This window comes from Pseudopipra pipra, chromosome 11 (assembly GCF_036250125.1).
Source record: "Pseudopipra pipra isolate bDixPip1 chromosome 11, bDixPip1.hap1, whole genome shotgun sequence".
In the NCBI taxonomy this organism is placed as follows: Eukaryota; Metazoa; Chordata; class Aves; order Passeriformes; family Pipridae; genus Pseudopipra; species Pseudopipra pipra.
This window is the reverse complement of record NC_087559.1, coordinates 19,970,629-19,996,569: the sequence shown is the minus strand read 5'-3', so window position 1 is coordinate 19,996,569 and position 25,941 is coordinate 19,970,629. Positions and strand designations below refer to the sequence as shown.

Sequence of the window (25,941 nt, the reverse complement as noted above, 5' to 3'; positions counted from 1 at the left end):
CCAGGGCCCGGTCCCACCTCCTCCTCCTCCGCCGCTCCCTCCTCCCCTCAGCGCTGCCGGCGCATGCTCCCTGCCTGTGCCCGCTGCCCGTGCCCTGCCCGTGCTCTGCCCGTCCCGCGGCGCTGCCGGCGGAGCGGCCCGGGCGGGCCCAGCACGAGGTGGGTCCGCGCCCCCGCCCCGCCCCGCTCCGCGCCCCCCGCCCGGCCCTGCCCGGCCCGGCCCGGCCATCCCGGCCCAGCCCGCGCCCTCCGCCGGCACCGCGGCCGGGGCGGCCCCCGCTCGCCGCCATTCGGGGCTGAGCCCGCTCTGCCCCCCCGGAGCTCCCCCGGGCACAGCCCGGCCCCCGCCCTGCCACAGAGCGGCCCCGCGGGGACCCGGCCCTTCAGGGAACCGGGAAATCACCGCGGCCCGCAGGGGTTTGGGTGGGGAGGGACCCGCCCGCTCCCACCCCTGCCGTGGGCTGTCCGCTGTCCCGGGCTGCTCCAACCTGGCCTTGGACACCTCCGGGGATGGGGCAGCCACCGCCTGAATCGCAGCCTGAAAATGCTTTCGGTATAATAAATGATGGGTGTGATTTCAGCCTCGCCAAGGCCCGCGGCTGTCAGGGACCGTGACCGGCAGCGGGGCAGGCGCGGGGGAAGCGGGTTTCCCGGTTCTCTGCAGTGTTTTCGGGTTTTGTGGCGTTGTACCCGGCTCTGATCATCACTTATACCCTGAAAAACGCAGCTCAGTCAGTCCCCTTTGGAGGGGAGAAGACAGACACACATACGTCAATCCAATCAGGAGAGTAACTTTTAGGTGTAGTTATTACTGCTTTTGGCAACAGACTGTCACTAGAGTCTTCAGTGGAGTAACAGATGAAAAAATTACCTGATATATTAATAATCCAGATCTCAGAGTTTTCCCTTTGCACAGCAACATTTCTTTTGCTTTTCTTAGACAGGGACGTGTTTTCGGCAGTCCTGCACCTACTTAGTGAAACCAAGCTCCACATCCGTGGAGTAATTAATCCCAAAAGAATGTGCACGAAATAGATGTTTGCAATTTTGTATTGCTTGAAAGCATTTTTAGGTTGTGATTCAGGTGGTGGCTACCCCATCCCAACCAAGGCCAGGTTGGACGGGGCTTGGAGCAACCTGGGATAGTGGAAGGTGTTGCTGCCCAGGGCAGGGGGCGTGACTGGGTGGGCTTTAAGGTCCTTCCCAACACAAACCACCTTGTGATTCCATGATTTTTCCATGCCTGTTTTCATCAGTAGTTTATGTGAAACATACACTGTGACTGCATGTGTAAGACAAGATGAAATAAGATATAATAAATAAGAATAATGTAGGAAGTAAGAGATAAGACAGTCTTCAGGGCCAACTGCTGTGAGAGTATCACCTCAGAGATATAATTAGCAATGTAATCCTCTCTCATGGTGTGCTTTGCTTGGGTGGGTGCATAAACCGACCTGAATAGTAATTCTTCCACATGTTTGAGTAAATATTTCACTTCATGGAAAAACCCAATGCTACCGTTATGAGTGGGGTTTTTTTTAATGTAATAGTAGTAAAATTATAAATGGGAGGAGTTGTCTTGGAACTGTGAAATCTGACATGGATGAAGGTAGTTGCTGGGTAAGAATGTGCTACAAATAATATAAAAACAATGGATTGCAAGCTCAGATAAGGTACAAGATTGCTTGTATTTTCTAGTATCAGCTGACAAATATATTCCCAGTTTCTGGCAACAGAATCATAGAACGATTTGGGTTTGGGAGCTTAAAGATCACCTCATTCCAACCCATGGGCAGGGACACCTTCCCCTAGACCAGGTTTCCCAGCCGTATTTCCTAGGCACAGATTTTTTTGTTTCTTTGTGAAACAAGGTTCAGACTCCAGAATTGCTTAATCAAATACACAACAAAAGCCAAATTACTTGGTGGTTGTGTTTTTCAAGAAAACAGAGAAATTCGTAAACATTTTTACTCCTGATCTCGGGTAGCTTGTTATTGTTTGAGAATGTGAAAAGCACATAAAAACATACACATTTCCTCCGTTTTCTCTCCACTCTGGAGTTTTTGCTGGCCTTAATCCTATCTCAGGAACATGAGGGAGATACAGCCACCTGCAACTCTTGTTCACTGGCCACTTAAGTGAAATTCCTTGGAGCTCTTCAGTTCTTCCCCCAAAGAGTTCCCTGTGTTACAGAGCTTGACCATTTTGTTCCTCAGAAAAAGAGCATGGTAAAATGCCTGAAGGGGTTGGTTACTTTAGACCTGCTTAATTTCTTCACATTTCCTCATTTCCTTTACCTGGTCTGTCCCTTCTGGACAGTTTTATTGCACATAAACTCGACGGTGGTTCTGCATGCCCACAGCAGGTCCAGTGTCTCTTAGAAGGCATGTGTACATTAATCAGTGCTTTTGCATCACTAATTGGCCTAACATTTGGTAGCTCTTTAACAGTTCTAAAAGGTATGAAAGGATTTGTTCTTACTTTCTTTTTTCTGACAAACTGATATTTTAAAATGAGTTAACCCAAACCAGAGGGTTGCTGGATGAGGGCTTTGCAGCTGCCTGGGCACTGCTGGCTCATGGGTGTAGAAAATGAGCCATCTCACAAACCAGAGCTTTCCTTTTTGTAGCTAGATCTAGTTTAAGTGGTGATTTTTCTTTTCTTTTAAATCCTGTGGCTAAAAAGAGGTTCTACACTATTTTCCTGGGTTTGTAGTCACCTTTTGCATTGCAAGTCCACTGACTGACCTGCGAGTAACACCTGATACAATTCTTCAGTTTCAGAGCTGTCTCATGAATTGGAATTTTCATGCTACTCTGCTGCCTTTACCTAACGTTTCACTACATTTCCATCTTATCCTTTACCAGCAATTTTAAGCAGCAGTGGAACAAACGGGAAAAGAGGGACTGTTGGAAGTAGAGATGATGAAAGAGGACAGGGATCACAGTGGGCTGCTGCTCTGGGTTCTCATTAAACAGCTAAATGTGTACAGTTCTCTCACAACTGTAACACTGCTGCTGTCTACCAAAGGTCTACCAAAGGCTTTGACCCTGCTTTTGTGGTTGATTTGCAGTGGTACTGCATCATGCTTAAGAGACAGAAAAACATTATCTATATAAATATGTAATATTTAAAAGCAGAACTGACAAAAAGTCTTTAATAACATTTATGGAGTCATAAAGTTACACAAAGCTAAAGAATTCCCAGCTGAAAATAAAGCAACATTAATTCATTTTTATCAAACTATGAGAAGAGCAAAAAGCAAAAGGAGAAGCTGGAAATGTCCAAAGCCAGCTAGGAATCCAAACACACAGTTTGTACTCGATTAAAATGAACCCTAGGCTTTAGTAAACTTTAAGTTCTGCATAATGTGATGTTCTGATTATGTACCAATGAAAACAGTGCAGTCGAAGCAGTGGTCAGACATTTTAATGAGACAATTTAGACAGTTTTGTACCTGCCTAATCTGATAAACTTGTGCCTCAGGTCACTGTACGGGTGGATTTGCTAAGTCTGCTGTAAAGCAGCCATGAGGCAGCACGTGCAGTGCAAGAGAAATAAGCTGCCAGAAGCCCAGTGATCCTGTTCTACTTACCTAAAAAGCTTGTTAGAATCTTTACATGGCAATCATAGTTCAGCAGAACTTTCCAGAGGACTAGGGATTCTTCACTTTGTTGAAACAGGAAAATGCCAGGCCTAGAGAGCTGAAGATCACTAGTTTAGTCATTAGGAGCCCACCTGCTCTGTATTCTTTCCTTGGAAATGGCCCTGGAAATTATTTCAGCCTGTTGGTTAACTCCCCCCAAAAGTCATCCTCAGTTGGCACAAAGCCTTGTCTTGACTAAAATATGGTGACATGGCCTGTTTGAGCAAATGTTGGGCACTGATGCCTGGGACTGGCTGAACTCTGCAGAGCACTAGAGAAAATTAGCTCCTCAGCTGAATAAACTCAATAATACTGAAGAGTACAAATGTAGGAACACATATAAGGGGCAGCTCTAGTTCTGACACCTACAGATGGATACAGCAAAGCAGAGGGCTGTTACACCAAGACTTAACCCCCCTCTGGAATCAAATAGGTAAATAGTGTTATATTATCATGAAAATAAAACTTAAGAATGTCAGTGACAGCTTCTCAAATGTGAGCATTTACAACTTGCCCCAAAGAGTCTGCTTGTTTTAAGAATTTAATTAATATTTATTAATTATCTGAAGCTGCTCTTTGTGCTTTAGTCAACTAAAATGCCAGCTCCCTCCACCTCCTCCTACCAAGCGTTTTGCCAGATGCTCCATTTGTTAGCACATTTTCTGTGTGCTGACACTTGAAAAGTACATGTGTCCCTTTACTCATAATTCATAGATTCAGATTTCCAGAGCCATGTCTGCAGTGACTGCACAGTTTGTGATGGAACCAAGAAGTGATGCTGCTGTTGGGGGGTGTTCCTTGTGCAGGGACCCTCAGAAAGGCTCCACAGTCTGTCCAGGTTTTTAAGTACCCAAGGTACCTTAGAGGGTTTTCCAAAATTGTGTGCAAATCTTCTGAAGCCCCATTTTTGTTTCATTTTTCCCCCACAGACTTGGAATCCCAGAATTATTTGGGTTGGAAGGGATCTTTAAGCCCATCCAGTGCCACCCCCTGCCATGGGCAGGGACACCTTCCATTAGCCCAGGTTGCTCCAAGCCCCGTCCAACCTGGCCTGGGACACTTCCAGGGCTGGGGCAGCCACAGCTCCTCTGGGCAAACTCCATACATGTATAAAAAAGTGATGTATGCTGTTTATATAAAATGATATTTGCTGTTTACTGAAATAGCTGGATACAGTTCAGTTCATGCATGTGATTTTTTTTTTTGTCCCTAAAAGATTAGTAAGAAACTGGACTCGTAGTTTTGAGGACTACTTGGTTAAATTTGTCTCTATTCTCAGTAAGTTTTCTATAGAAAAATAGTTGGATTCTTCTTCCTTCTGATTTTTATTAACAAAAATCTGACTGCAAAATTATTTCTGAGAATTAACAAAAGCTGTTTAGTTCCATTATTTGCTCTGTCTCTCTGTAACCAAAATTAAGGCAGGTGTTTAGCTGAGATGATGGTTTTGGAGTTAATAAGGTTTTTTACTCAACTTCGAGTACCCTGTACCTTGCTCTCCTTGCTTCTGTCCACAGAAGCTCACATAAATATTTTGTTTCTAAATATTTGGGAGGCATTTTTAATTAATCCCTATCTTCATTAGGGATTTTTTAACAAGACATGCAGGGTAGTGATGGAAATAGATGAAAGCCCTTTTTTGGTCAGCTAAGATTTAGTGTTTGAAATTGATTTAGTAAGATAGAATAGGATATTGTATCCTGGTTTATTTAAATTTTTATTTAGTATTTAGTTAAATCAAAATCTTTGCTGTATTTTTAGGTTGATTACATCCTTTACATTCATATGAACTTATTTTTATTATGGTTTTGAGATACTACTTTTAATGCAGTAGGTTTACAGTCTGAAAATACTTCAGGGACATTCTGTGCTTAATTGGGTGAGGAAAATATTTTGTGCAGGGTGTAAGCCCAGATAACAAACATTTAGAATTGATTTTGTGAGCATTTCATGGCATTTCAAAATTAATTATCAGTTTAACTGTTACTAAGATCACTTCACAAAATCTCTGTAGCTATGTGTGTAGTTGTCTGGTGCATGGAGACGTGGTTGGTAACACGAAAATCAGGTGAACAGGAAAAAAAGGGATGGAATGTTCAGTTATTAAAACATCAGGCTGGTGTGGCCTGTTTGCCTCAATCCCTTTAAAGCCCAGGCAGACACAGAAAGCAGTTTATGGGATGATTATCTGATAGTCCCTAAGACACTCCTTGTACAGTCTTAAATTAAGACAAGATGGTTACTGGCTCCTCCCAGATTACCATCCCGAATCCAATTAGCTACAGGAAACACCCTGGGAATTCATTCAGCTTCTCTCCTCTAAAATCTGAATCCCCTACAAGGTGTTTCTCGTGGCTGATGCTGCAACAATGAAGGGATCAGCACTCACTCATTCTTTTTGTCGGGTCACAGGTAAGGTGTTAAATTGAAATTATTCAAACTCTATTAAAACTCATGTAAATTTACTGTGGCTTTGACTATATCAGATTTAAAAAGAATTCCTCTAACTTACAGAGTTTGTTTTTAAATTTTTCCACTTCTGAGTGCTGTCAGAATGCATTGCTGACAATATTTCATTGTTCTGTGTGTGTAGTCAGTCCTACAAGTCTCACAGTCTCTTAGAAAACATGATATTCATGATCAAGAGTCTCTGAGTCACCACTTTTGTTTGTAGAACAGTTAATATATTCAATTTACGCCATCTCCTTTATAATTCTCACTAGTAATTACTGCCTGCCTGCCTGTTCAAGGTAGTTCAAAATAACTTCTGTTAACTCTTGGGTTAACCCTACCAGAGAAGGAGATGATTTAAATAACAGGAATCAAGTCAATTGAGAGACCTGTCCATCAGTTTACCTTGCAGTTTCTTGCTGTTTGTGTCAAAAACTCTATGAATAGCAAACACTGAATCACCAGACCAACACCTACATAATCTTCTAATGCATTACATTCTTTTGTCTCTTTTGTACCTGAAGGCAGTTACAGTCCTTTGTAAATATCAAACTTAATGATTAAATTACATTTACCTTTTGCTAAGACAGGTGGGGAATATTTTTTCCCAAAGAGGGAAAAACACATCTAGAAATAACAGATCTGTTCTGGTTGTGGTTGCAGTGAAATCCCTGGAGTTTTACAGCAGCTGTAGCATCCTTCTGCTGCATAAATAGCATATAACCAAACTATATGATCATTTGTTTAAATCATTACCTAGTCTTCTCTCTGTCCTTCATCAGTCCATTTGCTTTAGCCAATTTTTTTGGTGTACTTACAGGTAGTAAAGAGTTCAAATTTCAAATAATTGGGCTTTTTAACACACCTGGGGAATCGAGGTGTGTGCCTACTGAAATATGTGTGCTCAATGCTAAAACTGCCTTCAAGATTTGTTAAACTGTAGCTTAAGTATTCATGAAATATCTATTATCAGTGAGCTTTTTCACTGATATAGACATTAGAATAACAACCTTTGCATCCTGTTTAATTAATAATAATAATAATAATAATAATAATAATAATAATAATAATAATAATAATAATAATAAAATTTAACACACACCCCCAGTTATCTACATTTTTTACAAAACTTTAGAAATAAATGCTTTGTTATTCCTGGCAATGTTAACATTAGATAGTCTGCTGTAATTTAAAACAATTTCATTTACCAGCACTTCCTGTACAAGTGACTAACTTTGTCTCAGTCAATTTAGAAGATTTTTCTGTTAAAAACTCTCATCATCTGCCAATCTTAAGCCTGAATTTAGAGACAAAGTTATAATTCAGTAGCTCTTAACCTCTTCATTAAATATAACCAGTCCTCCTTACACTATCCTGTTTTTGCTTAGTCTTAATCATCCAAGTTCTCTTTAGTTGTCTAAAACATCTCAATTAGTGCAGTTTACAGGATTTTGCATTTTGGCAATGAAACTTTATCTCATGTGATGTATATTATATTTAGACATTCTGTTGACTTCTGTGAGACTGCTCACAAAAGCAAAGTTTCTCAAGTACTTGTAGAATTAGGCCACAGAGGAAATTTTAGAGGTGCTTAGGGACTAAAAGAGCCCCTACCTGGTCTGTAGTTGACTATATTCCTTTAGAAATTTGCATGCTATGTAGTTACTTACACGTGACTGCAGCAGGGAGAGAGCAAATTCCCTTTAGAAGACAAGAAAACAGTAAAAAATAACCTAAAAATTTCATGTGATGGGCCTACACAGCAGCATTTCCTGTGTTGTGTGATATATTTGAGGTTTAAAACAGCTTTTCCCTTACACTGATATTGTAAAACTGAAAGCTTATGCATGACTTTTTCATGTTAATACATGAAAGTAATCCTATGAGATGTGTGGTCTGCTGTGGGGTTCTTGTTTGCCAGAGCCACAGGAATTTAGAGATCTGGGACCTCACTTGTACTGGATAGTTCCACAGGGACTCTGCAGTGGGGAGCTTTACAATGGGATTACTGTCCGTGCTGGCAGCTGAACTGCCCTAACTGGAATCCTTCCAGTTGGGAATGCAACCTCCTCTCTCTGTTTTGAAAACGAGTTCTGAAGCAAAAGATAGTAATTGCATCTCTTAAATAACCATCTTAATTGCAGAGGTAGAGCGAGGCCAGCATCTTCTTGTCTCCTCCCTTTTTGGCTGCTAAAACATTAGACATTGCTCCTTTCTCTTGTTTCACTCTGGGGCAAAAATTCAGCCCAGAGACTGGAATCCACTGATTTCCAGATCCTGAAATACTAAAAAAGGAATCTTTTTTGTGACCAGGCAGAGTGGGTAGTTTGCAAACCCCAGGGTTGCTTTGCTAAGTCCATCCTGCTCCTGTGGCCCAGGAGCTGCTCCTGTGGGGATCCCTGATCTCCCACTGTCCTACTGCCTCCATGGCACTTTACTGCTCAACCTGTGACCTTACAAAGTAAAGTGCTTTTATTCCAGAGAAAATGGATGTGGACAAGAGGCTGCTTCACTCCCCTGGTAATAGAATCATAGAATATGCTGAGTTGGAAGGGACCCACCAGGATCCTCAAGCCCAGCCCTCAGCCCTGCACAGGTCACCCCATAGTTTTTTTCTTTCTTTCCCTATGCATGAAAAACATGAAAGGTAAATGTGTCATCTTCTGGCTTGAGTGTTCAGAAATATAAGGAATGTTATGTCTAGTTTATAGCAAAACTTTGGAGATCTTGGTTGTAAGTTGTGATGTAATTATACCACCTGGGGCCTTGTCTGAACTCAGAATTGCCTCATTTTAACTTAAGGTATGACTTTAAAGAGTTAGCTAAACTGGTTCAAAACCTTTTACTGGTATTCTCAATTTGATTCAACTTGGCTTGAGCCAGTGTTTTGATCTTGATGCAAAATATTCTCTGGTCACTGCAAGTTCATTTTTGGTTGGGGGGGGGTTTGTTTATTTTGGTTTGTGGGGTTATTTTGCAAATTTAAGTTACTACATTTGATTAAATCAACTACCCATGGGAAAGAATCACAGCCTGGAGATGTCTGTTCAGAGTTGGGAATTGAGGTGAAGAAAGTGGAAGCACAGAGTGATCTTTCCTACAGCACAACGTGCCTACATTGTTTCCCCTGCAAGAAAGGCACCTCTGCATGTTTGAAGCAGCAAGTAGGACTTGATTTCATGTGATCAAATGCAACAAGTGAATCGAGTGCAACAGCAAACAAAAAATCCTTTCCAAGAAAATTGGTCTTCTCAAAAGTGGAAATAAAACCCCCAACCTCAAAATTGCATAGAGACATCAAAGCAAGTATTGAATCCACACCTGGAGGGGACCTCCTGAAATCCCCCCTTAGTGCTTGGCATCACCATTCCAGGAGATGGTTCCAATCTCTTCTCTGTGCTGACCAGTGACAGGACCCCAAGGAGTGGCCTGGAGCTGTGCCAGGGCAGGGTCAGGGTGGATCTCAGGAGAAGGTTCTTCCCCCAGGGGGTGGTTGGGGGCCCCCCCATCGCTGGGTTTGGTGTCCTGGCCGTGTGTCACACGCGGTTGGTGACTCTGCTCCCTCTGCTGAAACAGAGGTGGAACTCCGTGTCTGGAGACAGCGTGTCTTCAGTTGGAAGCAGGGATTAGGGAGCAGCCTCTTTGCTGTCATGGCAATGAAATGCATGTCAGAGATAAGGCAGCAGAGCTGATTAAGGCGATAGGGTGGTTGCCCAAGGTACGTGACTCTCATCCCTCAGGCACCTGCCGAGGACGTGACCTGGAATAACTCCAGGACTGTGCCTCCAGCTGCTGCCAAGTGCCTATGGAATGAGCAAAATCCAGTGTTTGTGGGGTGAGCAAAATGCTGCAGAACATCTTTTAAAAACTAAGAATATCCAGCACTGAGATAAAGCTGTTGCTTTTACTTGAACGCTGCTTTTACTTCTAACACCCTTTTTATCTGTGGAGGAATGTAATGCCCCTGTCCCAGATCACCACCTTACAGCTCTTTGAGGGGGTGCATTATAACTCTGTAAAGTCTTTGTCATAATCTTACCTTTTTTTTTTCCCCCCAGAAGTAAATATAAGGGAGTTGCTCACATTGATCACACTGAGCAATTTAAAACACCTGCCAGCGAAGTTTAGCAAACTGAAAGGCGTGCAGACAAAATATTAATAATTAATTAAAAGTATTGCTAATTATTAATTAAAATATTAATATTTAATAATACAAAGATAAAATATTTAATTCCAGCTCAGGAATTATGGATTTGGTGTATTGCTGAAATAAAATTGGTTATACAACAAATAATATGGTTTATTTAGAAGAATCATGCTAGTATTTTCTAATACTGTAGGTATATTCTCTTCTGCATTAACCTCCATCTCTTCCCTTTTCAGTTAAGAGTCCTTGTCAGCCTGAATCCTGGTTAAAAAAAAAAAAAGGGATAATAGTCTTACATGGTAGAAATATCACTGATATTTAATCTCATTTTTTTTTCTAGCACTTGAGTACAAGGAAATAGGAAAACTAGTCATAGTGGTGGTGATTCTGCTGCCCATAGGAGGAGACATGTCTTTTTCAAATGTTATCTGGACAAACTACTACAAATTTTTAAGAGAATTTTCTGAGAAATAGGAACCAACAATTTCTATTAATTTAACTCTATTAACTCTAAAAAGAAATTCTGGGGATAAAATAAAATTATTTCTTTTGGTATGAAGTTTCCTCTGATAATAAAAGCCATCCCTTACCGATTTCAAAGTCCACTGGAAAAAAAATAATAGAGGTTTTGGAGCTTCTCCAGACAGAATGCAATTATATACAAGTACTCCTACCTATTTATTGTAGGATTGACTTTTCAGGGTGTGGAGTCAGATGGTCAAGTAGCTGAGTAGCAAAATGCTCCAGATACTCTTTAATCTTTATTAAGATTCTTCTCAATTCATATTCTTATTAATGTACTGACGTTGGAAATGCATTTCTGAGCATCACTGACATCTCTGAAGGGTTTTTGGCTTTCACAGACAGATGTAATTCCCTGAGAGGACTGACAGAGCAACAGGAAAGGGTTCTCAATGTGTATCTGGCTTCTGTTCCCCCTGTTAAGCATCTTGAAAAGGACAGGGCTGCACTGAGTGACTTTGGGGATAAAATCCATTAGCATTGTTGGAAGAATAATTTATTCAAGCTATGTGGTGGATAATGTAATATCTGAATGAATGAAGTTCTATTTAAATATTTACTATAAAAACAATCATGCAGAATTAGAGATAAAAGCTGGACAATGAACAGCAAACAGCACCACCACAGCACAGGACTGTTGTATCACCTTATCCACACAATGCTCTTTAATTTTTTTTTTTTTTAGCAAATCTGTCTCTTAAAACTCTATTTATGCTGCTGAATCCTAATACTGGCTTTGCAGGATATGGGACATAAAGTCTGTCTAGTTAGTAAAGTTTCTACAGTTAATGATACAGCAGAGATGTTTAGTTTGGTATAAAAACATGCACTTTTTTTTGATTATACTTGCAGCTATTTCCCTAGAGAGATAAGAGAAACAGAATGGAAATCTTATGCTGGGTAAGAACTTCTACTCAAGGGTTTATTTAAACATCACAGTGACTGATTAAAGTGTTCAGATTTACAGCTTTCCTTCAGCTTTCTTTCTGTCAGAAGGTCTTCAGAGCAGAACACACCTTGTATTAGAAATAATGTTAAAGTATGAGAAAAAAATCTGTTTTCTGCTTAGAGAGACTCTTGTGTTCAGTTTTCTTGTTAGAGGAGAATCCTCACAGATGTGATTTCAAACACTAAGAGTGGAGGGAAGAGAGGAGAGAAGGCTTGTAGATAGTCTGCCTGATTGCCCAAAGCTTAAACCTTGGACAACTTTCTAACCAGGTGCCAGGTTCTAGGCTTTATTTTGAATTTTTTGAGCTTCTGTTGTGGATTTTCAGTGAATATTTTACTGTTTCAACAGGTACTGCAATGGCTGCAGGAGTTTTGCTGCAAAATGAACTCCCGTACTCTTCGTTGATCGAGAGCAGTGTGTACCTCGCAAATATGAGTTCAGGTAAGAATTTTTCTCTGATGTGCCATTCATAAAAAAATATGCATAGAGCAATCCTGAAAAAAATGAAAATCCATAGAAAATTTAAGAAAAACAGCCAGAAATATTATCCATGTTTATAGAATGAAAATGTCTATAACAAAACCAAACTGCATTATTTCGCCAACACATCGTGGGGATAATGTGTTTATCTTTTCTGTAATTTTCATTTTGTCAGGACTCTTAATGTGTGATTTTTGTGTTGAGAAACTGCCTAGCTCTCTGAAAATACGAATGTGCCTTCAACAAAACTCCTGTTTCTAATAAAGTATTTAAACTCTCATAGGATCCAGTTCTTTCTTACCATTTTGGGTGAGTGTTTGCAAATCCTGAAAGATTCACTAGGAAACTAATGATGTGCAGCATTTTATTTTGCTCACTTCTATCTTCACTATTGTTTGATACATACCAAAGATAAATTTCTGGGAAGAGAAAGAGGAAGAGAATTAAATATAAGAAAGTAATATAATTAATTGGAAAACATTTTTCACATTTCTTGGATACAGGTAGCACTTGAAATAGCCTTTTTCATCTCCTTTCACTTCTACCCACCCCCTAAAATTAATCTTGATACCAGCTTTATTGATGAATTAAAAGAATCAGAGCTTTGAGTCAGCTTTAACATTTTCCTTTTCTCATATGACATCACTGCTGACGTTCCAGGCCTGGCACCCACAGCAAACCTTGTCGTGTCTTGGGAAGAGCTGGGGTGCAGCATTCAAAAGTCAGGCCCTCAGTTCCTGGCCAGTACCCAGAAGAAACAGATTTTTGCCTGGTGAATTTGTCTCAGAAGGGAACTGTCTCTTGTGCAAATTCCTCTGTACAAGTTACTAGATTTTTAGCACAAAAAGGAACACAGACTGAAGATGCCAAGGAGAATGCAACGGGGTTAATTTGCTTATTGAACAAAGTTGAGGTGGGTTTTCCTGATCCCCCCTGCCTTCCTCTTTCAGTGCAGCCTAATGCACAGCCATTGGGGTTACAAAGGCTCTTCAGCATCACTGCAGTCTGTTCTCCACACAGTTTTGTTTTTCAGGGTGTTGCAATCTTTCTGGCCACCTCATTCTCCTCATTAGCACACTGGAAGCAAAGTGGGAGGCAATTTGCCACCTCATAGCTACCTTGGAAAGCCTGAAGCACTCAAGTGACACACCTCCTCCACATAATCTGCTTTCTCTCAGGCTACAGGACTAATAATAAAGAAGCTGCCGCCAGAAAAAAAAAAATCAGCCTTTTGTTTTGAATAACAACTTGTGTTTTGTTAGCAGATATGAATGGTCCAGGCCAACAGTCCACACAATTCATCAAGTGCTGAACCATTTCAGTAGGAACACACTAATCCCAGTCATTACACAGCTAATGATGCATTTTGGAGCAGCAAAGTGGAGGAGGAGAGGTGCCTGTGGAATGTTAAACCAAGAGGTGGGGGAGTATAATGTACTTCCTTACAGATCTCTCAGGAGGCAGAGCCTCCAGCTACATTTGGATTGTTCTTTTGAATTGAGTATTTTGTGTCTTAGCAAGTTCTGAATGCCTGTTATTTAGGAGGAACTAAATACTCCCATTGTTCATGGAAAACGTTTTGGTTGTTTTGAAAATTACCTACTTGAAATGCAACTATTTTCATCGAGCGAGCAGCGGAACAGTTTGTCCCGAGCAGACGCAGTCCCTGCACTCCCTGGCGAGGAGAGCAGCCCCGCGGCTGCATCCTCAGTTGCCATGGCGACCGCTCAGCCCGTGAGGACCGGCGCGCACAGGGATGCTCGGCACAGGGATGCTCGGCACAGGGATGCTCGGCACAGGGATGCTCGGCACAGGGGTGCTCGGCTCCCGCAACTCCAGCGCTGAGCAGCTCGCCGTGCCCTCGGCGTGCCCGCGGGGCCGGGCAGCCATGCAGGGCTCGCCGCGGCGGCGCTCGGCCGTCAGCATCTTTAGCCACTTTTTCCAGGGTCGGAGGCATTCCTCCTCCGACCCCCTCCTCCGCATGAGCCAGAGGCGCCGGAGCTCGGTGGTGGAGCTGCTCTCCTCGTCCACCCACCGCGTGATGGTGGCTCTGTCGTCCCTCAGCCCCGAGGAGCTGGATGCAACTTTTCCCGAAAAAAAAAGTAAAGTACTTTTCATTAAGACTGTCGGCAGCTCTGGGTGTTGTATTGGTGTTACTGTGCCTCGGTTCTGTGAACTGTATTTTATGTGCGTCCATAAAACAGTGGTTTAATTTTTATTTTGCTCATTGATTTTGCTCATTTATTTTGCTCATTGATTCCTTACTCAAGTATTATACACAATGTATATATATGTGTGTATAGTACATGCTTTTTACTCCAACAGCTCAGTTATAAACAACAGGTAAAACAGAAGCACACATTCGTGCATACACCAAATACATGGTTAACTATTTTGGATTTCAGGATGAAGAGGACTGTGCCTTTTTATTTTCAGTTGCACGGGCTATCACGCACCTCTAACTTCATTAGAAATAAACTTCTGCACTAATGCAAGCAGTTTTTTCCCCTCACTGTCCTTACTTGAAAAACGAGTCTGAAATATATATATTAATATATTTTTATATGTTTATAAGTATATAGTCTAATTAATATATATAATTATTATTTTTATATATATTTATAAATAGATATATTTTTATATACTTCTGCTGTTTGTAACTTCATCAGTTTGAGGTTGAACTGGTGAGTCTGAAATAGATATTTTTACATATTTCTCTTTATAAGTATATAGTCTAATCAATATCTATGTAATATATAATTAATATTTATACATAAATTTATAAATATATATATTTATATCTCTCTGCTGTTTGTAACTTCATCAATTTAAGGCTGAGCTGATGAGTCACATATATTTGTATATATATAAATATATATATAAAACATATATTTTATATATATATATTTATAAGTATATAGTCTAATTGATATCTATATAATGTAAATATGTATATATATTTATAAATATGCATATTTATATATTTCTGCTGTTTGTAACTTTATTAGTTTAAAGTTAAACTGATGAGTCCGAAATATGTATTTTATATAAGTATATAGTCTAATTTATATCTATATAATATATAAATAATAGTTATATATATTTATAAGTATATATTTTTATATATTTCTGCTGTTCACAACTTCATCAATTTAAGGTTGAACTGATGAGTCTGAAATATATATTTTATATATTTATATATATGTATATTATAAAATTAATATTTATACATGTTTATAAATATACATTTTATATCTATTTCTGCTGTTTGTAACTTCATCAGTTTAAGGTTGAACTGATGCATCTGAAATATGTATTTATATATATTTAGAAGTATATAATCTAATTGATATCTATATAATATAAACATTTATATATTTATTAATATATATGGTTTTATATTTTTCTGCTGTTTGTAAGGTCATCAGTTTAAGGTTAAACTGATGAGTCTGAAATATATATTTTATATAAGTATACAGTCTAATATATATAAGATATATAAATAATATTTATATATAAATTTATATTTTTATATCTATTGCTGCTGTTTGTAACTTAATCCGTTTAAAGTTGAACTGATGAGTCCGAAATATATATTTTATATAAGTATATAGTCTAATAGATATAAAATATATAAATATTTATATATAAATATATTTTTAATATATATTTCTGCTGTTTGTAACTTCATCCATTTAAAGTTGAACTGATGAGCCTGAAATATATATTTTATATAAGTATATAGTCTAATATATATAAAATATATAAATAATATTTATATATAAATTTGTATTTTTATATCTATTGCTGCTATTCACCTATTGTAACTTCACCTGTTTAAAGTTGAACTGATGAGTCTGAAATATATATTTTATATAAGTATATAGTCTAATATATATAAAATATATAAATATTTATATATAAATATATTTTTATATATATTTCTGCTGTTTGTAACTTCACCCGTTTAAAGTTGAACTGACGAGTCTGATATATATATTTTATATATTTCTATATAAGTACATAGTCTATTTAATACCTATATAATATAGAACACATAATTAATATTTTATTTTAATATATATATTTATATCGTTCTGCTGTTCGTATCTTCATCAGTTTAAGGTTAAACTGATGAGTCTGAAATATATATTTTATATAAGTATATAGTCTAATATATATAAAATATATAAATAATATTTATATATAAATTTATATTTTTATATCTATTGCTGCTATTCACCTATTGTAACTTCACCTGTTTAAAGTTGAACTGATGAGTCTGAAATATATATTTTATATAAGTATATAGTCTAATATATATAAAATATAGAAATATTTATATATAAATATATTTTTTATATATATTTCTGCTGTTTGTAACTTCACCCGTTTAAAGTTGAACTGACGAGTCTGAAATATATATTTTATATATTTCTATATATATTTATAAATGTATTTAATATCTCTATAATAGTCTATTTAATATCTATATAATCTATAGTCTATTTAATACCTCTATAATACATAATTAATATTTTATTTTAATATATATATTCATATCGTTCTGCTGTTCGTATCTTCATCGGTTTAAGGCTGGAGCGATGTTTTTAAGGCAGGGCTGAATTTCTAATCGTACCTAACCCAGCCTGGCTTTCCCTGTGCTGCAGGAGGCTCCAGGCGCCCCACGGCCAAGTACACGAAGGTGGGGGAGCGGCTGCGGCACGTCATCCCCGGGCACATGCAGTGCTCCATGGCCTGCGGGGGACGGGCCTGCAAGTACGAGAACCCCGCCCGCTGGAGCGACCAGGAGCAGGCCATCAAAGGGCTCTACTCCTCCTGGTGAGAACAGCTTGGTTTTCTTCTCCAGTCAGCTGCTGCGTGATTGGGAATTAGAGTTAGTGATCGCCGCTGTAATGATGAGTAACGGTGAGAGTGTGGTTCAGATCCAGAGGAATAAATACTTATCTTAAAATGAGAAGATGCAAAAAACGAGCTCGAGAGTCAGAGACACATCCTCATAGAGGTACAGGCAATGCTCTAACTTTATTCCAAAAATACACACATTATCAAGGGTCCTACAGGGTTCACACGCTCTGTTCTAACTTTCTATTGGTTACATTCACTTTCACACACTATATCTATAACTTCATTGGCTCTACTAGCCAAGGCACATTTCCAGGCCCCCCCATCTTCTGGTTTCTCACACCCTGGATAACAACCTCCTTCCTTGTTTCCTCTATGCAGCTTTCTCATATCTGCTGCTCAAGGACACACATCTGCTGCTGGAGAACACAGGTCCCTGCTGTCCGGCACACAGGCCGGATTGTGCAAGCAGGCCTGATGCAGTGTATGTCCTGCATCATCTGAGATTTTCTCAACATATCTGTCATGAATTATAAAAAAAACTGGGCTGCAGGCTGAGGTGCAAACTAATTAAACAAGTTCGTAGTAGAGTTGAAAAGTAAGAACACTTAGAGCAGATGAAATAATGTGGGTGTGTGTTCAGAGGGACATTCATATGCAGCAAGAGTCACATGAAGTGTATCTTTGCATTCTTACTGGGTTTGGATTTTTTTTGGGCAGTAGATAATTAAAGGGATTTACAAACATTAAAGTCCAAACCAGCATCTGAGTCCAGATTTCTATTCAAAGGAATTTTTACTTATGTCATGGCATTTAAACAGTTCCAGTAATGGTGTTTTGATAACGTTGTATCTGGATCAGCTTAGTAAGATTTACAACTAATACTATGGGATAGTGGAATTTTTTAAAAATTCATTTCTAATTAATCAGCAAGGTATTTCTGTCTTTCTTGAATATAACAGTATTCTTATTTTGGTAGACTCATACCCAGGAAATGATTCATAACCACATTATTATCTACTTCTTTAATTTCTCAGGATAACAGATAACATCCTGGCTATGGCTCGACCCTCAACAGAATTAATTGAAAAGTACAACATTATTGAGCAGTTTGAAAGGTAACAAATTCAGTCATTATTTATTGTAAGTATCACTAGTGTAATTCCTGATCCATTTTCTCTTTCAACATAGATTTGGATTGTTGATAAAGATCCTTTCATTTTAACGCTCTGCAGGTAAAGATTTATTCTCCACTAAGAACAAATGTGTGTTTCAGAAAATAAGGGATAATGAGATTTTGGCTGCATGTAATACTTTGACTCATCTATTCCTTCCTTAAGATATGGCATAAAAACCGTAATTAACCTCCAGCGTCCTGGGGAGCATGCGAGCTGTGGGAATCCTCTGGAACAGGAGAGCGGCTTCACCTACCTTCCTGAAGCCTTTATGGAGGCTGGAAGTAAGTTCCCTCCTGCTGCTCTTCCTCATTAATTATTGACTTTGGCTCTTAAAGGTATTTTTGCTTGAATCCCTGCGTGTTAAAAGCAGCTCTGTAAGAAACGTTGCACAGAATGGGATGTAAACATGAAACTTGGCAAATATAATCAAGAGCAAATAACACATTATTGAAGGTCACGTATTATGTGGAGAGAGATGTAGGGTTTATGTTCAGCTGTTTAAAATAAAGAAAGGACAACAGTTAGTTAAATTTTCCTTTTTCTTCTTTGTTCACAAATATATGAACCATTAATGATGTTTCAAGTTCTGGTACAACTCACGTTTTCTTATCTAGACTATAAAAGGTTATTTCATATGAGGACAAGAGAGAAAGTGCCTCTCTGTAAGAAGCAGGTGTTGACTGAAGAAGTGCTTTTATTTCTAAAAAAGAAAAAATTACCCTCTCCCTATATATAGCTCAGTAATCCCGCTCCAATCACTCAGTTTTGTTACAGCTTTTACATTCTGGCTCAACTTCATTTTGACAGTTCTTTGCTACCTTTGTGTATCTTTTAATACAAAAAGAGAAATGGGACAATAATCTCTTGCAAACAAGATGTAGTCAGATTTGAAGCTCCATTATGCAGTTTTAGGACTAAAATTTATAATTAGTCATCTCTGCATATAGTACTACGCAGTTCACATTCGGCCCGGCAGAAAATCACTGTCTCCTCTCTTTTTCTTTTAGTTTATTTTTATAATTTTGGATGGAAGGATTATGGAGTGGCATCTCTCACTACTATACTTGACATGGTAAAAGTGATGGCTTTTGCCCTGCAGGAGGGGAGGGTGGCTGTTCACTGCCATGCAGGACTTGGGAGGACAGGTATGTGCTCTACTGCAGGGTCAACACAACTGTTTTTGTAAAAATGCCAAGAAGTCTCTCTGTAAATCATTAATAATTACATTCTATATCATTGCTAGATGTACATCTGTAAAATGGTTAAAAGTGCTTTGTCAAAATGTTCTCAATGGCTAGAGGAGTTCAGTTTTAGTATATTAAAAACAGAAACCTGTAAGGTTAGAGAATTTTTTAATCTGTATCACGATTCCACTTCATGCAAATGTGACAGGTGCTTTTGGGTGGGGAAAATTCACCTGGTACACTTTCATTGTCCAGTATTTATTACACATTCACAAACCTGCCAATCACTGTTAGACCAGGTAGATTCGGTGGAGCAGCTAAAATTCCATTTAATATTTTCAAGTCCTTTTTGCCTGTGTCCTTCCCCTGGAAGCCCCCATTGCTCCCGTGTCCACAATGTGATGGAACTCTTGGAGATGCTGTGGTGAGCAACTAGCTCTCACTGGAAGGGTATTGAGAAGGGCTTTACTATCCCGTGGTTCATCAAATGCAACATTAATAAAATAACAGCATCATGTAATAGAGTGTCTTTACCTGTATTAATTTCTATCCTATATTTCCACCGAGTATTTGCTTTAGTCTGGCCATTCTTTAACTACTGTATTTTTTACTGTATTTTTCTTTAACTATTTGTATTTTCCAGGTGTTCTAATAGCCTGCTACTTAGTTTTTGCCACGAGAATGAGTGCTGATCAAGCAATTCTTTTTGTCAGAGCAAAAAGGCCTAATTCCATCCAGACCAGGGGGCAGTTACTGTGCATCAGGGAATTCACTCAGTTCTTGGTTCCCCTGCGAAATGTGTTTGCCTGCTGTGAGCCCAAGGCTCACACAGTGACCCTGTCCCAGTACCTGACCCGGCAGAGGCATCTGCTCCACGGCTACGAGAGCAGGCACCTCAAACACGTGCCAAAGCTGGTCTACCTGGTCTGCAAACTGCTGCTGGACTTGGCTGAAAACAGACAGGTGGTAGAGGCAGAGCTGTTGGACATCCCAGACCTCTCAGCTGAGATCGAGAAGGCTGTTTCTCAGTTGGTGTCCACACAGCTCGACCAAGACCTTACCAGGCAGGACAGTGAGATGTCAGACTCATCCCACACCCACTCCTCTGCTTTTGAGACCCAGGATTCTCATTGCTCCCTGGGTCACGAGTGTGATTCCTTCTGTAAAAGAAGGAATGTCGAATGCCTTCAGCCTCTTACTCATCTGAGAAGGCGTCTAAGCTACAGTGAGTCAGATTTAAGGAGAACTGAGTTTCTTCTAGAACAAGACAACACTGTCTGGACAGTGCCTGCTCAGATACTGCAGTGCAACAAGCTCAAGCAGAGCAGTGGTGAGGAGTGTTCTGCCCCAGGTGAGCCGAAGCCCCAGCTGGAGTTACACAAGGAAGCCTTAGTGCGCAACACGTGCATGTTCTGGAGCCAGGGCAGGTTTAATTTGGACGGACGGACAGACGGATCCTCGCTGTACCACAGGAGGGGCTCCACCAAAGAAGTCCAGCGCAGCAGAACCTTCTCTTCAGGCCTCGCTTCCATCCACAGCGCCAGGGAACCCGGAATGCCGCGGCACAGCTTGGCCAGGGAGGTTGGCCCCAGGAAGACTAACATGTATGGCAGGACAGTCTACGCCTCCGAGGACTCCGATTCCTCTTCTTCTTCCAAAGTGAACTTTTCCATTGGGTACGAAAGCCAAGGCAGCAGAGATGTGTCGGAGACAATCCCACACATTATTGTGCAGTCAGAATTAAGTCTGGAAGCCCGAAGAGTTTTGGCAGCGAAAGCACTTGCAGATATAAATGAATTTCTGGGAGAGGATGAAGTGAAGCAGAAGGTAGAAACATGGCAGGTAATTTTTAACTTGATTCCCTGTTATGGGCTCTGCATATTTCACCTTGGTTAATTCCTAGAATGGCAAAAACACCACGTGGAGCTTTGAAGTGGCACATTGGGACAGCACTTTATATGTGGTTCAGTAAATAATTGTAGCTGTCAGTTATGGGCCAGCTCTTTCACAGGCTGGCAAAATGCACCTACAACTTCTGGTCTGTAGCAGGAGGGTAGAGACCTCACTTCAGGATGTGTACCTTCATTTTTCTACCTAGGGAAAATTGATGCCATTATCTGTGCTTGTAACTTGGCTGCTGGTAGCAAAAAATAGCACAGATTTTAAGGTAGACCTGTGTTGGTTTTCATCAGTGCTTTTTCAGGACTAATCAGAGGACTCTGTGAGTAAAAGAAAAAGAATTTAGTAGAAACTAAATTGCTTATCCTCAGAACCAAATCCTCCCAGCAACATTTGCTTTGAAGTTGGAATGCAAAGCTGGTTTATGTATTCCAGTAGAGTACTGGGAGGTTCTCAGCTGCACTGTTTATATCATCCTTCCACTTTAAAGAATCACTTGTGTTACTGCTGATTAATGTTGATACTTTGGAAAAAAAAATTTTTTTTGGTAACTTTTTAGTCTTTTCCTGTTGAAACATAAGCAGCCAAGTACTGCTTCAGTCAAAGGGAACGTTGGCAGTGGTAAATAGATGATGCATTTCCAGTTTTGTTTTGCTTTCTTTTGTTTTAAGAAAGAACTGAATTCTCGAGATGGAGCTTGGGATAAAATCTGCACCGAGAGAGATCCTTTTATCCTCTGCAGCTTGATGTGGTCCTGGATAGAGCAGCTTAAAGAACCTATTATATCCAAAGATGATGTTGACATGCTGGCAAAAAATTGCACAGAATCACAGGAAGCACTCTACTTGCTGAGAAAGGTAGATATTGGATCTGTCAATTCATTCTTTAACTTTGGGAAGGGAATTGCACTTTCAAAAAGCCCTTTAAAAATCAGGATGAGAATTCATTCTGTATGGAATAGTAGGAGTTGTAATCAATACTGTGGTGATGAATATTGCAAGAAAAGTACCAGACACAGTCCTTGAACACCATCCAGTAGCAGCTCAACTTCAGCACATTTCCCTGCAAATTCTGCACCTGGAGATCCAGAGGCAGAGATGAGAAACCTTTGCTCTGTGACTCCATGGATGGCTTTTGTTGTGTCACATCTGGCAGCTGTACTTTATGCTTGTCCTACTTGCTGTGCAAACATCTTAATCTGGCAGCTTTGGAAGAGCTGGGGCAAGGAATAGGAAGAATCTGCTAATTCAAAGAAGCAGAAGCCAGGCCTAATTCTTCTACAGAAGTTAGAACTGTGGCCACCTGTGTTGTGAAATCCCTATGATAAATAGGTACTTGTGACCCAAACTGTTTAATTGTGCTTTCCCCAAAGGGAAAATAAATTTACAAGATAAATTTACAAAGGTAAATTAAAAAATAAATAAAATTCTCCATTCTTGATTTTTTAACTATACAAATTAATTTCCTAATTCATTGTGAATTCTTTGTTTCTGAAGTATTTTTGAAGAAAATAGAGCCCCTTTTACTTTTCCAGATACCCAAAAATACAGCTACTAATCAAGAGGTGGTCAGAACTTCATGTGCAGTTACCATCCTCATGACATGACATTCAGAGTTCCCAAGTTTATCTGAAAACATCATGTTTCTTCCTTAAGAATTCTTCCACTCTATCAGAGTTTTGACTTTCTATTTATATTAAATAAAAACTGCTTGGCACCTGCTATAAATGATTGGGAAAGGAATAATAATTTTATCTTTCCTGTATTATTTCAGAATCCCACAAGAGCTGTGTTGGCAGGGACCTCTGGACATCTTCTGGTCCAACTGTCTTGCTCAAAACAGGGTTGCCTAGAGCAGGCTGCTTGCATGGCAGATGCTCCAGTGTCTTAATTAAGGATGCTCTTAAGCTGGAAAAGGGGTGGGAAGGAGCAGCCACAAAGATCTGTTGCTCCCTTTATGCATCCTTGCTCAGGAGTCTCCCTGCCAGCTTCCTTTAGTGGTTATGGACACTTGGAAGGACAGAGAGAGATGCAAGATCATCCTGAGTTAGATGGGGAAGGAGCCCTGAACATGGCATTTTGGGCTACAAAGATGAAATCTCACCTATTCTGTGCCAATTGACATGAACGTTAATATTCAGGGAAGGGATCTTGAAAACTAAGTCTCCAGATGCACATCTGACCTCCTGGAAATTCCCAGAGCAGTTTGTGGTACTTGGGAGGAGTTTTTTTCATTGCAATGAAATAATTATGTAGAGGCTCTTTGGGCTTGTGGGAATTCCCTCCCCAATTCCTGCACCTGAAGGTTTCAGTACAGGAAGGCACAGCCTGATATTTAAAGAGCAGTTAACAAAACCTGAATGTTAAAATGTTTTTCATGGAAATATTTCTTCTAATGAGCTGCTGTTCCTTTCACCCACCAGGAGCAGTGTCAGACTATCCTTTGTATTTTACACTGTGTGGTGAACTTGCAGATGCTGCCAGGTGATGTGGAGGAGGCCTTACTTGCTCGTGCTATTAAAGCTTTCACCAAGGCAAGTAACCTTAAATAAATGTCCATGGCATTGCATTTACTTGGTTTAAATCACAAAGGGCTCTGTGAGAAAAATTACAGTAATTCCTTCACACTTATTTAGTTCAGAGTTTACATTTTATAATAATCAGCCTACATAAAGGGTAGCAGATATTCTCAACAAAATAAAACTCTGTACTGCAGCCTTAATCCTTGAGTCTCCTTTTTATGTTTCTGGACCACAGCCAGTTCATGGGCATCTTCAAATTAGGGAAAAGATCATTTTTAAGTGGTGAGACTAACTAATCACAGGGAGTAATTTACCAAAGGCTTTGGTAGGTTCTGTGCTAGAAGTCTTTCCATCAGATTAAACCATTTTCTGAAATTACACTGCAATCCAGTTCTGTTTCAGACCTGTAATGCAGGATGTGGATAATAACTTCTGCTTTTGGGATCATCCAGTAACAGTGGCAGGTGAAGCTGTTGCTCAGCTCAGAGCTGCTTTCTTTGCAGTTCAGCCAATGAAATTTGAATTTGAACAGAATGTTCACCATGCTGCTTCCTAATCTCTTATGTCACCTCTTAAAAGCCATGACATTTCTCCTGCTACTAGTTTATTTCGATGTCTAGTCAGCATAAAACTGAAAACACTTAGCATGAAGCACTCCATCATCAAACAAATACTTTCTCTGATAAATCTCAAAGCCACTTTTTAAAATGTTGGGCATCTACTTTGGGTTTTGCTGTGTGATATCTATTTAACAACTGAACTGAAATTTTTCTCTTTTATTAGACAAGCTTCGATTCTGAAAATGGACCATATGTTTACAATACCTTGAAAAATGTATTTAAACAAACACTGGAAGAAAAAAGGAAAAGGATTAAGGAAGGAATAGAGAATCCTTCTTGATTTCTACAAGCTCTGCCGAAGCATTAGATGGGCCTACCAAATTATTTTGCATTTTCCAGCTACTGTATTTTGTGCTACCTGGCATGATCTACCTAACTTTAGGTAATAGTTATTAACAAATAATTTTATTTTTTTAGAGGGAGTTTTAGTGACAGTTGTTCAATCTACACAGTTTTAAAGAAGAGCTCTTGTGTGACCATCCTCTGTAGCATTTGGTTTTCAGGCACTGTGCTTTTATATTGTGAAGGGTTCTCCTGTTCTCAGATGTGTTTATTGATTTAGAAACCTCTGTTGTTGGCAAGAAACATTATTTTCAAGTTACACCATTGCCATAAGTTCAGTGCCATGATACACAAAGGTTTGATGAATTAATATTTATGGATTACATATGTTTACATTAATGTAAATTTCATTTTACTTTGCAGAAAATAAATATTGGCTGAACCATTGAAACTGCTTTTCCTTTTAGAAATTTTAAAATAAGGTAAAGAGTAATAATGGACAGATCTCGAGGTCTGCTATTGACAGCAGGCAACATTTTCCTTTAGATCTCTTAAATAACTGTAACCAATGTGTTTCTAAAAGGTGTTGCAGGAGAGAAACACATTGTGTTGAGTATTAGTTATCAAGCCTTTAATTTAGACTTTTTCTGGCTAAGAAAGCTTTAAACAGTTTTTAACAGGAAATTGACTGTGGCAATTTAAGTGCTTAGAATAAAATGTTACTTTATTAGCTAAACTTTTATTGATCTTAAATGAAAAACCACTTCATTGTGAAATCTTAATAAGGATATAATTCTGTCCATACTTATGTTCAGCAAAAACTTGCATAAATAAGTGTAACATAATAATACTAAAAATAATTAATCAAAAACTTATTATCCGCAATACACTTTGTAGAGAGCTTTTTATCTAATAAGACAGAAACAAGAGGAACATCATCATAACTGCAGTTTTGGATTACAGCCTTTGGCTTTGGACTGGAATGCCAGTTTGCAGGATCAACAGTTTATCCAGTTTGATATATTTAAGTGGTTAAACAAGAATCTGTCCTTTTCTGAAATATTTTTATTCATTAATGTAAATGACTAATATTTAAAGATAAAAATAGAGCGGTTTGAAATAGACATAAATTATACATGCTTCAACTCTTGCATGATTTTATATGAAATTCACATCCATACAAGTACTTTGGCAGAA

At 39.2% G+C, this 25,941-nt stretch overlaps 1 protein-coding gene across 2 annotated transcripts; it reads left to right on the top strand.

Annotated features, from left to right (window-relative positions):
• Window positions 1-53: 53 nt before the first annotated feature.
• PTPDC1 (protein tyrosine phosphatase domain containing 1) lies at window positions 54-25,195 on the top strand. Of its 2 annotated transcripts, XM_064668089.1 has the most exons (10): window positions 54-158; window positions 12,063-12,155; window positions 16,865-17,036; window positions 18,098-18,178; window positions 18,401-18,519; window positions 19,246-19,383; window positions 20,066-21,264; window positions 21,993-22,178; window positions 23,744-23,854; window positions 24,626-25,195. In XM_064668089.1, the coding sequence occupies exons 2-10, from the start codon at window positions 12,071-12,073 to the stop codon at window positions 24,740-24,742; spliced, it is 2,208 nt and encodes a 735-aa protein (XP_064524159.1). In that variant the 5' UTR covers window positions 54-158; window positions 12,063-12,070; the 3' UTR covers window positions 24,743-25,195. The 2 variants fall into 2 exon arrangements, with proteins under 2 accessions (XP_064524159.1, XP_064524158.1); XM_064668088.1 differs by lacking the exons at window positions 54-158; window positions 12,063-12,155 and adding an exon at window positions 12,806-14,296.
• The last annotated feature ends 746 nt before the right edge of the window (window positions 25,196-25,941 follow it).

What these genes read in the sequence shown, in the direction of transcription:
- PTPDC1 (XM_064668088.1), top strand. Translation starts at nt 13,951, where the DNA reads ATGCTCGGCACAGGGATGCTCGGCACAGGGATGCTCGGCACAGGGATG. An exon ending in AAAGGGCTCTACTCCTCCTG is followed by an intron (nt 17,037 to 18,097) that starts GTGAGAACAGCT and finishes TTAATTTCTCAG; the next exon opens with GATAACAGATAACATCCTGG. An exon ending in TGCAGGACTTGGGAGGACAG is followed by an intron (nt 19,384 to 20,065) that starts GTATGTGCTCTA and finishes TGTATTTTCCAG; the next exon opens with GTGTTCTAATAGCCTGCTAC.